General features: G+C 35.6%; 1 protein-coding gene across 2 annotated transcripts in view; it reads right to left on the bottom strand.

Moving 5' to 3' along the window:
* LRPPRC (leucine rich pentatricopeptide repeat containing) overlaps positions 1-13,884 on the bottom strand; it is a 104,420-nt gene that overhangs the window by 19,741 nt on the left and 70,795 nt on the right. For both annotated transcript variants that reach the window (XM_033419163.2, XM_004265006.4), the window contains exons 26-30: positions 12,913-12,981; positions 12,019-12,109; positions 4,533-4,675; positions 4,287-4,392; positions 534-660 (exon numbers count right to left, since the gene is read on the bottom strand). In XM_033419163.2, coding sequence (XP_033275054.1) covers positions 534-660; positions 4,287-4,392; positions 4,533-4,675; positions 12,019-12,109; positions 12,913-12,981 — 536 coding nt within the window. The remainder of the gene's footprint in view (positions 1-533; positions 661-4,286; positions 4,393-4,532; positions 4,676-12,018; positions 12,110-12,912; positions 12,982-13,884) is intronic.

The following is a 13,884-nucleotide window of genomic DNA, read 5'->3' as shown; positions in this document are numbered from 1 at the left end:
TGTGTTGAGTACCATATATTTTCTCTACTTCACTCTATCTCCTTCAATAGCTAGAAGAAATCATTAATGTAAGACTTATTATCATCTACTCATTCTACAGAAGAAAAACTGAGGCTCAGAGATAGGAGGAAATTTTCCCACGAGCTTTCAAGTAAGATTCAAACCCTTGCCTAAGTTCAAAGCCCTTGATGTCTTCATGTATCAGGCTGCTTCCACCATAAAAGGTACACAGATCGAGTTGCTGAACAAGAAACAGAATATGATTTAAAAAACTACTTTTCTATATATGAATAGAATACATGAGTTGTGACGTTACATAAGGTAAAATAAAATATACTGCAGTGTGCAGGGCTAATAAAAGTTATATTTTTTGTAGGTTAAAAACCCCCATAAAATTAGAAAAACATTTCATATAATTTTTGTGACTAGTTGAAGACAATTAAGCAACTGCTACTACAATGTATCAGAAAAATCCTAATGATAGTTGATATTTGTTTTTAAGTGTGAGGTTTAATAGATGAACTAATACTTACAAATCTTTCACTTGCACTGCTTGTGTAGGATTATCCTTCATCAACAGTAAGTTTATAAGACTGGCATAAGTTTCACTATTGAACACAACGTTTTGCTTTTTTGCTTTCAGGAAAATATTAAATGCATCTATGAAGGAAAAAAACAACAAAAAATGAGATGACATTATTCTGAAATGGCAAAAAAGGAGGGGGAAAAGCCCTAAAACAAAGCCCGAAACCCCCATATTTCTGCTTCTTTTAATACTCACTCACTATACCACTCTACAGAGACACACACACTGACCAAGCAAGCAGATGTTATCACTCTTCTAATCTTTAAAAAACAAAGTGACAGTTATGAAAACTACTACTTAATCCAAATGGATGGTACCAGAAAGGGCTTCGTTTTAAAATTATTTTTCATACTAGCTCTCTAAAGTCAATAAATTATTTTCATGCCAATAAAAACGAAAAAGAGCTCTTCTGAATTTGTTTATCAAAAGATGATCCCAGTTTCCAGTTTCAAAATAAATTGCAAAATGTGTGTTAAAGTCCAAATAAACCAGGGGTATAATTTAGATTGAGGGGAGCAAAAGATTCACTTTAAAGCGATCTTGAATCTGTAAGTGGGTGGTTCCTGCGGTTAAGATTCCAACACAACAGCATTACAGTGAGTATAGCCTGTAATGCTAAAATTAGGAGATCAAATTATTTGGCTACGACAGGACTTATACAAAAACATACAATTTTCAAATATACAGATATCTAACAAGTAAACTAAGCAACATTTGTTTGACTGATTAACAGTTTTATTTCACTTGTTCACAATAACTGTCAGTGAATGAAAAGATGTTACCAAAAGAGAAGTAACTACACTTTTCAGTCACTTACTTTTCTGAAATAAAATTGCCTGGCTATAAACATCCAACTGAAACTACAATCCACACTCTGGTGTGTATAAACACATCACAATAAAGAAGGGGCATAACTGAACTATCACATAAGAACTTTTATGGATATAAAGCTCCATGTAAAGAAATACAGAACACACAAATAGGAATGAACATGATATTAACGCTCAGAAGAACATTCTGAGCTACTTTGGAGGTTTCTAAACAAGCAGAAATTATGCTTGTGTTTACATTACAAGTTAGGGGAGTTTGAATTAGCCCTTCAATTAAACTGAAGTGACAATATCAAAAACTTAGTTAACTTTCAAGCTAAATTCAGAGAAACAAGAGAAAAAGGTTATGATCTTAATATTTGTATGTTAACTAAGAAAAGACAGAATCTATCATTCAGTACATAATGCATATATTTTCCTTTTAATAGAGCTTAGACGTTATGATGTACTGCAACTATTGGCTACATCCCAACAAGCGTATATAATAGTTCACTACTTTGCTGAATGAAAATACACAGTAAGTACAATTTGAATATTTAAGGTAACAAAATAATCTAGAAAAGCTTACTAGTGGTTTTCTAAAACTGTAGTCTTGAATTCAATTTTCAAAGTATTCATATTTTGCCAAGCATTCAATTCTGAGATATACACAAAAGTAACTCAAACCTCTGCAGAATTAACAGAATGAAACCAACTAGATAAATGTAAATTGTATATTGAAACTAGAAGAGGGGACTTCCCTGGTGGCACAGTGGTTAACAATCCGCCTGCCAAGGCAGGGGACATGGGTTCGAGCCCTGTTCCAGGAAGATCCCACATGCCACAGAGCAACTAAGCCTGTGCACCACTACTGAGCCTGCGCTCTAGAGCCCACGAGCCACAACTACTGAAGCCCGCGTGCCTAGAGCCCATGCTCTTGCAAGAAGAGAAGCCACTGCAATGAGAAGCCTGTGCACCGCGACAAAGAGTAGTCCCCGCTCGCCGCAAATAAAACCAGCGCGCAGCAATGAAGACCCAACACAGCCAAAAAAATAAATTAAATAAATTTATTTTTTTTAAAAATTAAAAAAAAACTAGAATAGGGGTATATCTTTACATTTATAATATACACTGCATTACATTTAGTTAGCTGGTTAAAATGTTTTTACTTAAATAAAAACAACAATTAAAAAAAGGCAATATATGGAGCTTTGGAATCTTTAAACAGGAAGTATACACTAACCTTACATTCATTTCAATCAAATCAAAATTCCATTAGAATATTTAAATAGCATTGATAATAATGAACTTTATATTTAGGTTTAAGAAATACATGGTGAAAGACTCAAGGATATATAGACTGAATATGCAACAAAGGAAAATGACTCAGAAAGAATAAAGTTACTCTGCAGTATTAAGCAAGCTTAAGAGCTTAACTTAATTCCTCCTTCAGACACTTTATGTCAGTGTCACAAAATTTCTAGTTAAGAAATTAAAGGGTTCGGACTTCCCTGGTGGCGCAGTGGTTAAGAATCTGCCTGCCAATGCAGGGGACACGGGTTCGATCCCTGGTCCAGGAAAATCCCATATGCCACAGAGCAACTAAGCCCGTGTGCCACAACTACTGAGCCTGCGCTCTAGAGCTGGCGAGCCACAACTACTGAGCCCACGTGCCACAACTACTGAAGCTCACACACCTAGAGCCCGTGCTCTGCAACAAGAGAAGCCACCGCAACGAGAAGCCCGCGTGCCACAACAAAGAGTAGCCCCCGCTTGCCGCAACTAGAGAAAAGCCAGTGCGCACCAGAGAAGACCCAGCGCAGCCAAAAATAAATAAATTAATTAAATTAAATTAAAAGTACAATATTAAAAAAAAGAAATTAAAAGGTTCTATAAATTTCTAAATTGATGACTTCCTACTGAAGGGAGCTCAAAACTGTCAATACTAAAATGAAAAGAAAATCTGCTGCATAATGGTTAAATTATCATAAAGCATACTTGAAAATGTACACAAAAACTGGAGGAGTTAAAGGTAACAGTAGCATTCTATGAAGAAAAATTAACAAAAATGAAGGAAACAAAAGTAATATATGATCTGGGGAGAGTACAACGAAGTCTAAATGAAAACATCTAGAATGTGATAGGCAAGCTTGTATCAGAGGGCTCAAGATGGTCAAAGAAATTTTAAAGTAGTCACAATAGAGGTAGGCATACCTTCAGGTAAGTTTACCGCTGAAGAAAGGGAAGAAACGCAAGAAACAGGGCTCATGACCTGCCTTCAACCTCAAGATACAGCTTAACACACACTAGTATGATGGTTAATGCCCTAATCATTTTTTGCTTTCACGTAAAAATATGTAACAAATACACTTGCCAAAAAATTAATGATAATGCTATTTTCAAAGTGTAATTTTTGAAAAATGCACTATTTTAGTTTTTATTATGAAAAATTTCAAATGTACAGAAAAATATAAAGAATAGTATAATAACCCCCTCCACGTACCCATCACCTACACCTAATAATTAACATTTTGCCAGATTTGTTTAACCATTTTTTATGGCTTAAGTACTTTAAAATAAATTACAGAAATCTTGATTTTTTTCCCCATTTCTCAATACTTCATTATAGATCTCAAAATTTAAGGACATTTTCCTATAAATCATAATGCTGTTATCGTATCTAATAAAATGAGTGATTCCTTAATGACCCACTACTCAGTCGATATTTAAATTTTCCCAATTGTCCCAAAATGTCTTTGTTAACTTAAAAAATGAAAGAAAATAATTAATATATACAATTTAAGTTCCATCTCTACCCGAGATCACTAATGATTTGCTGGGCTTAGATCCCATGTTGCTATCAGAAAGAAGACCCCAGTGTACACGTTTACCTTTGTCTTTCTTCCTGTGGCAGGCATTCAATAGCTCTTTCTGGAGACTAACTTCTACAGGTGAGGGTGATGAAGTCAGGGAATGTTTTTCATCCTCATACCACAACTTAAAAATAAAATTATTCAATTAAACAAAAAGTGGTAAACACAACAGTGACCTTTTCATTGTAAAGCTGGGCTAATCTATAACCTAAAGTTATAGACAAACAACAAAATCTGTTATGCTTACAGTTAAAAACAAATTACCTCAGGTACGTCAAATGGAACCTCTTGGTTACTGTTCCTAAGGATTTCCGCTAATAACCTTAATGTCCTTCCACGAGGAATAATATTTTCTTCTTGCATTTTATTCCAGACAGCATCAGCTCTTTGCCAGTCACCATTCACTTCTGTAAAAATAAGCAGAAATTAATGAACGTACTCAATAGAATTCATGACAATATTTAGAACTATTTTTATTTGATGCTAAAGGAAGTATTCCAAACATTGCCTCCAGGGAAAGGACCAGGGTGATTGTGGACCAAAGGTAAGAAGACTTCTTTCTGTATACCTTTTTGTATCTTTTGAATTTTAAACCATAGAAATTACTTACCTATTAAAAAATAGAAAAAAAATCCACACTTTATTAAGAACTTTGAAAATCATGTTGATACAAAGTTTACCTTTTTAAAGTAACTGAGAAATTGCCCACTGTTAAAATCAAAATCAGAAACAGGTAACAATTCAACTATGACCAGTAGACCTTGGAAAGACGATGGGATACACATATACAGTACAGTACACAGCTGAAGGTCTAAAATGATTGAAAGTGTGCAAATGTATGATTTTTGTCAAAAGTGACAAATCAACAAACCTTTTTCCCTTAGTTAAGTAGGGAGAATTCTGTCTCTTCTGTCAACTTGAAGAATTTCTATTCAGTGTGTAATAGATTTCTGATAATGCCCTCAGACTAAGTAAGATCACAGGAAGTTTACTGGAAAGAAATAGGCAGCTTCCTTCATAATGAAATATCTAGTTCCTTCTATGTGGTAACCTAGTCTTCACAAATAGCAAAGACTTAAGAATCAAGAACTTATTTTTAAACATTCTAACGGGTTTTGAAAAAAGAAAAGATCAAGCCATTTCTGCTTGTGAAAAACTAAAGCAAAATACGAAAAATGTCTTATGACAATAAATTCAATATACCTATTAGGCACAAAGAAGTACTGTTTTAAATGTGGCCTTTTTAAAAAAATTTGCTAATATGAATAAGGAATATCTTAATGGTGTATGGTCAGCTCCAGGAAGAGGGTGTGTTTCAGGACACAAATGTTCCAGAAAACATGAGTAGATTTGTTTCTCAAAAATACCAAAATACTAAAACACATGGAATTTTCCTAGATTTCCCTCCCACCCTAAAACTGAAAAGCTAAGCTTTTTGATAACTGACTCCTGGCAGTAAAAAACTCAAAGAACAAAAACAAAACACATTCACACTCCATCAGAAACCTGCAATAAAGAAAAAGATAACAAGCAGAGTATTTCCCAGGGGTCATACAAAGATTGCAGCCCAAACTTTCATAAGGAATATGCTGAAAGGTGGCCCAAACAGTAGAAATTAACCTAAAGTTCAGAGTGATTTTATACATACTCTGACAATAAAAATCAGCCTAATATAAAACCCTTATTAAATTTACAATCAATTTTCAAAGCAAGACTCTCATAAGATAATTATGCTTTTCCTTCATTAAAATGTTCTCATGTAATGTAAAATTCAAGAGTAATTTTTCAAGTATGTTAATGTATAAAACTTTATACATAAAGGTTATCAAATACACTTTAGTTTATTTGATTAAATAAATTAAAAACAAAAACCCAAGCCCCCAAATCTGTAATTCTGTAGAAGGGGAAAGGGGAACCACTTTTGTTCTGTGCCAAAGAGTACTATGGACTGTGGGGGACACAGGGAAGATTTCCAAGCGCTGGGAACAGCCCTGCTTAAGGTGTTTTTTAAAGAGATTAATTTTTAAGCTAACATAACTATTATGTTATGTGAAGAGGTAGATGAGGTACAACTCTGCCTTCAGACTGAAAGAACTCTGGGAAGGTAATTCTTTTTAAAAAAGCACAAACTATATGAAAAGCTTCTACTTTGGGAGGACAAGATATAACAGAGATGCACCTATTCAAATGGACTAGCAGCTTGTAACAAGAAAATTTTTTCAAAATACAGGTGAGAACTAGACAGTGCATACAGCATAAAACAACTGGGATATAGACACTTTTTTTTTTTTGAAAAAAAAATCTTGGAAATGTACCTGGATCACAGAATACATAACAAAAATTTGAGGCAATCAAACTAGTCAGTGCCAAAATCTGCAGCCGTGCTCTCACGAAGGCACAGAAGGGCCATGCCTTTCTTTCATAGTATCCCTCTGGGGCTTAAAATTCCTTCAACCAAGACAACAACAATCATACTTGTTATTTGAAGAATCAAACAGCCACAAACCTGGGCTGTGACCAGGGAATGGACACTCCCTCAATAATTCCATCACTTTCCTGGAACTCACCGTGTCCTCTTTAAAGAACAAGAGCGCTGACTACTAAATGATTTGAGAACTCTTAAGCTATAAAACCAAAGATTTTTGACACTATCAGTGAATTTTACAGGAACAGACATAGTTATGGGGCTTCATTTATGGCTATCTGACCAGTGTGTAACAACAGCTGGCACTTCACATGGGGTTTCTATGGTATTTAAACTAAGAGATGAAGATTTCTAGAGATCAGGATTTTAATTACAAAGCTGATAAATTTTTACATATTACTGATAGGATGGGGCAATTTCTAAATTCCCCATGTGTCAATCACCTGATAATGGTCTCTAAATATCATTCCCCTCTAAAATAAGGACTCCAGGTTTGGGACAGGAATTATGCCACGTAAGCCTGGATGGTCTTGTTTGGCCTGAAAATAAGGACCTCTCAAAGACTAATGGGGTTATGACCCAGCAATCCCACTACTCGGCATATACCCTGAGAAAACCATAATTCAAAAAGAGTCATGCACCACAATGTTCATTGAAGCACTATTTACAATAGCCAGGATATGGAAGGAACTTAAGTGTCCATCGACAGATGAATGGATAAAGAAGATGGGGCACATATATACAATGGAATATTACTCAGCCATAAAAAGAAACGAAATGGAGTTATTTATAGTGAGGTGGATGGGCCTAGAGTCGGTCATACAGAGTGAAGTAAATCAGAAAGAGAAAAACAAATACTGCATGCTAACAGATATATATGGAATCTAAAAAAAAAAAAAAAAAAAAAAAAAAAAGGTTCTGAAGAACCTAGGGGCAGGACAGGAATAAAGACGCAGACGTAGAGAATGGACTTGAGGAGATGGGGAGGGGGAGAGAGTGGCAGTGACATATATACACTACCAGATGTAAAATAGATAGCTAGTGGGAAGCAGCTGCATAGCACAGGGAGATCAGCTCTGTGCTTTGTGACCACCTAGAAGGGTTGGGATAGGGAGGGTGGGAGGGAGACACAAGAGGGAGGGGATATGGGGATATATGTACACGTATAGCTGATTCACTTTGTTATACAGCTAACACAACAAAGTAAAGCAATTATACTCCAATAAAGATGTTAAAAAAAAATTTTTTTTTTTTAAAAGGTATTTCGGGCTTCCCTGGTGGCGCAGTGGTTGAGAGTCCGCCTGCTGATGCAGGGGACACAGGTTCGTGCCCTGGTCCAGGAAGATCCCACATGCCGCGGAGCGGCTGGGCCCGTGAGCCATGGCCGCTGAGCCTGTGTGTCAGGAGCCTGTGCTCCGCAACGGGAGAGGCCACAACAGTGAGAGGCCCGCCTACCGCAAAAAAAAAAAAAAAAAAAGGTATTTCAGGAAAAAAAACACAACAAACTAATGAGGTGTGTCAAATGACACAGGAGCTGATGCGACGGGGTTCCCAGTGGCCAAAGATGGGACAATTTGAGCACCCAAAAGAATAATGGCTGCGACAAACTGAAAAACAAATATACAAAAAAAAATTAATAAACTCATTAAAAAAAATTTTAATGATCAACTTAGGAGGTTCCAGGGACACCAGCACTTGAAGCTGGTAATTAAAGGGAGAAAAGGCAGGGCTTCTCAGTAGCGCAGTGGTTGAGAATCCGCCTGCCAATGCAGGTGACACGGGTTCGAGACCTGGTCCAGGAAGATCCCACGTGCCACCGAGCAACTAAGCCCGTGCGCCACAACTACTGAGCCTGCACTCTAGAGAGCCCGTGCGCCTAGAGTCCGTGCTCCACAACAAGAGGAGCCACCGCAATGAGAAGCCCACACACTGCAACGAAGAGTAGCCCCCGCTCGCCACAACTAGAGAAAAGCCCGCGCGCAGCAAAGACCCAACACAGTCATCAATAAATAAATTAATTAAAAGAAAAAAGAGGAGAAAAAGCAAGTATATATCTTTTCCTGTGAATTTATTTCATAATAATTTTTAAAAAGCCACAGAACACAGAGCATGAAACATGTAGAGCATTAAACAATCAAAATAATAGGTGTATATGTAAAAAAAATACATGGATAGAAATGTAGAGAGAATTAATTGGAAGGATGGACACTGACAAGTGAACTCTAAGGTGTGGACGCACAATGACATTTCCAAATTTTGCTCTGTACACTACTGTACTGCTTGAATCTTCAGTAATTTAGAATATATTCATGTTGTATTTGTATAATACTGGAGGGGGGGAAAAGACCACACAGTGTAAAAAGAAATGTCAGTGGTCATAAGTACCTGAAGAAAATAGCACATAAATAACTTCTTAGGATAAATGCTCAGGTTTTAAATGTTGGGGTTTTAAAAACAGATTCAAAGAATTTTTATTACAAAATTATGAATGTAAGACAGCTTTAGTTTTGGCTAGAGTACTGTATGTATACAAAGAATAAACTATCTTTACTTTGTATATGTAAAGAAACTGAAGTGTTTCAAATATAAGAAAATGGTTAAGAAGGTGAAAATACTGTCATTTAGAAATAAAATATTCCTTATAGTATTGTCATTTAGAAATAATAGTACATATGCAGGTGAGGGAGTTGTTTCATTCATGTAATGTTTAGGAACTAATTTTACAAGACTATCACAATGAAAGGTCAAAATGTATTAGAAAGGATAGAACTGAAGTTTGAATTACGGCTGATTCTTGTAACAGACCACCTATGAACATCATATTATATGGAACAAGTAGAAAATGAAAACAGGTTTAGGTCAGCTAGTATTTAAAGGGATGAAAAGAGTTACATTTACTATTCCTTAATCTAGATTATAGTCATATGGATGCTGCTGTCATAAACCATGGAGCAATGTATCTTTGTCTTGTACATGTTTCTGTAGTATGTTGTAACTCACAACAAAATAAGTGTGTATACCTGTGTGAAAGGTACTGTTTTAAAATAAACAAGCAAAACTGCTCTTTAACAAATAAACCCAAATAATTAAATGAACTCCTTTCAAGGGTGAAAATTACATCATGAAAAAGAATGAGCTCATAAAAAATTCCAATAGGTGAAACAAATCATTTTCTCAGAAATCCACAATCTAAAACATGGATTTTTTTCATGTGTTACAGGGCCACATTTCATATGTCATTCCATACTGTATGTTCCTTTTCAAATAAATTGAGTCCACAGTGCTTTATTTAACATATTTAAGTAGTGGTCCAAGTCAGAGGGTAACACAGAGGGGGCCAGGTCTCAGGAGGAGAAACCTTGCTTTTTCTTCAGAAAGGGAAGGATCAGGGTTATCACAACCACATTATTGATTTATAGCCGTATAGAAGTTGGGAAGTAAACAAACTGGGTTAAAAAGTATACTTCCCTATAATGATTCCTCCAGCTTCCAGTTCCATGAGAGGCCACCCTCATGTTACCTCAGCCTCAGAGGCTCCTCAGCTAAGGAGAGGAGAGCGCCTCAGACTATTGGCTCAAATACAGAGCTGGAAGCGGGGTGTCCATCAGAACAGATAGAGGGGATTAAAGAAAAGAAAAGGGTAATAAACCTCAGAGTTTATTTATGAGTTCCTGCTTATCCCTAAAGGAAATTTTAAGATGAACTTCAAAGTTGTTTTTTCTTTTCTTTCTTTTTAAAAAAGCAACAGCAAAAGGTCATCTGCAGAGGAGAAGGAAGTCCGTAAGGCTGGCTGCCTCTCATCCTTCCCTGGACTACCGCTGTACCTCATGCATCCTTACAGCTGTTCTTTCACCCCAAGGTATTCTCAGTGTTGGTTCAGGTCTAACTCTTCTGAAGAGCACTACCTTTCTATCTGCAGTGCCTACCTCAACGGCTAGCACAGTAAGGGCTTCAGAGTATTTCTGAACGGAAGTTTATATAGTCTTCTTATGGGGATGATTTTAAAGGCTGAGATTCATCTGGACATATAAGTTTAGTATTTTTTTTTAGTTTGCATAAAATTAGAATTTAAGCAAGAAACAGTTCTTCAAAAGTAAGAAAAAGCAGGGGAAGGAGGGAGAATCAGCACTCAAATACAGGTTATAATCCACTAATTAAGGACTAAATACCTAAAACCTAAGTTTTTAAATTCTATACATTCAACAACAGCCTGAGCATTGTGTGCCAGAATCTGATCATATTCAAGCCAAAGTTTTAAGAATTACGTTGTGGTATGTCAATGCAACCAACAAATGAAATGTAAATTTTACAGCAAGTCTTATTTTACATACACCATCAAGATGTAAGACAAAGCTTCCAATGACAATAAACCCAAGTTCAAAAAGACAAATAAAATCACCTTATTCATTGCTGTCTGTGTTTGGTGAAGGAAAACTTCCCAAAAGAAAAAGAGAAGAAGAAATCTAGATCAAATATCTATGAAGAAAAAGAAGGAAGGAAAGGAAGGAAGAAAGGTCACTGACTATTCTAAGTATTGTTCCTCTCTACCCAAATACCCTAAGAGACTGCACAGTCCTAGAGTAAGTACTGTTTGACAATAGAGGTCAAACGTTTCAGAAAAGTTCATCAGTTTTAACCCTTAATAAAAACACAAATTCAGCCTAGGGAAACAAGGGTGTTAACGAAGATTAGATGCAAAGATGACTAATGCAGTGTTATTTTATAATATGGAAAACTGAAATCTATTCACTTGTCTAGCAGTAGGAGACTGGCTAAGTAAATTCTAGTATATCTGTTCAATGTAGCCATTTGTAGGTGAAAAAATGTAGAAAAACATTTTTAATATAGAACTGAGTCAAAACTGTATTATAATACAATCACATTTTAAAAAGTAATTGTTCAGCAATGAGTTTGTACATCAATATGCATTTTTCTGGAAAAAGATCTATATACATGAACATGTCAATGATTACTTATTCATAGAAGTGACTAATAAATCTACTAAAGAAATTAAATTAAAAGAAAACAAAGAATAGTCTCTCCTCAAAAACTCCTATTAAATTCTGTGTCTCTGATGAAGATTTTTCTCACCTTCTCATTATTGCAGCAAGAACATCAGAAATTATGAAGATTGTAGGGTGTCTAGTGATACAATATAACATTTTGTGAGAAAATTCAATCTGGCCTCTACGTGAGCCTCTGTTTAAGACTCCACATTTGACAACCCCTAGAGCTTCCTCACAGCCTGATATTCCTTTCTGGCCACTGCCTTCCATAGAATAAATGTCTCAAAATGAAAACACGAGGAATAGTCAGCTTACTTACTGTATAGTTTTAGCAGACTGTAGTATAGCTGGTCTCTATCACACTCAAATAGCTTCTGTGTCAGCTCCACTAATTTCTCTAGAGTTTCAACCTTAAAAATAAGATTAACAGATGGATCTAGATTGTGTAAAGGACATTTTATAGTTGACAAATCACAGTTGAATAATCCTTCAAATTAACTTTACCCAAAGGGCAGATTAACTTCACTTCAAAAGTTAAAGGACTGAGCACAACTTCGTAAATGTACTTAATGCCACTAAACTGTACACTTAAAAATAGCTAAAATGATAAACTTGATGTTATATGTATTTTATCATAATTTTTTTTAAATGTTAAGTTAAAGAGCTAAAGGACACTTTGGAGTCAATAACACACATGAATAATTATCTAGTTGAGGGAACCTCCACAAAGGAGTATTCTGTAGAATTCAAAGATATTTAGGGTGGAGGACTCAGTGAGTATATCTATATTTGTTCATAGGAATATTCCTCCACCCAAACTTTAAACTCCTCTTTCCCTGTGGCTTTTTCTTGGCAGGATGTGAACAGATATCTGTGCTGGAGTAGAGGTAAAGTAGAAACTCCAATGGGCTCCCATCAAGTGACTCCTCTGGTCACTAACGACTGAAGCAGATTTAAATTGCCAAAGAAACAACATTAGCTTGCTCAAACCAACAAGTAGAATGAAGCAAGCTAAAATCTTCAGAGCCAAAGTTAAAATTTTTAGGGATTCCACTGGACCTCAGAAACCAGAATTAAGCTATTGCTTATTTGGAAAACAACCAAGATAAGCAATGCTGCATCACCTGAACTCCCCAAACGCTCACAGGACATGTAGGACACTTGCTTTCTACTCACAGTTTTAGGTGAGTGAGACCAGAAATTAAACACAAACCTGATTACTTGCAATACATCTATCACAAAACCACTGAAGTCTTGTGGGCCGAGCTCTAATGCCTGGAGTCTGTAAAATAAAATAATCATACAGCACACAGGTAAGGCTTTAGCTAAATGTTAATTTTCCCTCAAAGACAAATAGTTTTCCTTCTAATGACCCTGCTTCCTCCCTGCCAAATGTATATACTAAAAGAAACCTATAACTTAATCCCACAGTTATCAAAGACCTTTAGGATTAGAACAACCTATACTTAACCAGTGTCTAGAAGATTCGGGTTATTTCAAAACATTACTTTGTAGGTCAATTTTCATTCCATAAATCTTTAATTATTAAAAATGGCTAAGCTTTCTGTAGCTCAAAAACAAACCTTGAAATGATGGACTAAAAAACTCCAAAATATGTCAAATTAAACACACACACACAACTTCAGAGATCCCAATAGATTCAGGAAGCAAAAACTATTAATATGTTATGTTGACTTATTAACAATTGTCACAATGATAAAACCAATGGCTTTTAAAGAAACATGCTTTGTAAAAATCAGTGATAAAAGTATTGATTACCACACATTTGCCTAGTATCTAAAACTAAACGTTTAAAGAGCTAAGTACTAAAAACAAGCTAAGTACTTAAAATTAGTTCATAGTCTTAGTTTATTTCAGTAATTGAGATGTGTGTTATAGCCTCAATTAGGAATTACTAAGGTTTAGTCAATAACTCTGGCTTCAAAACAATTACTTTACAATTTTGGATACTGAAATAAAAGACAAACCACTTCACATATAATTCCAAGGATCTGTCACTCTACTTCCAGTATTTTCATCATCTGTAATAGGGCTTCCCTATTAAATACTACATTTCCCAGCATTATGATAAGAAAACAACATACTCATTACCCTGGCTGCTCCAGTCCAGAGGACGTACATTTACTGCTTTCTCCACTCAGTTTTGTGGACGACACCAGGCAAC

The sequence above is a fragment of the Orcinus orca genome, chromosome 13, assembly GCF_937001465.1.
Source record: "Orcinus orca chromosome 13, mOrcOrc1.1, whole genome shotgun sequence".
Taxonomy (NCBI): Eukaryota; Metazoa; Chordata; class Mammalia; order Artiodactyla; family Delphinidae; genus Orcinus; species Orcinus orca.
This window is presented reverse-complemented; position numbering and strand designations above follow the sequence as displayed.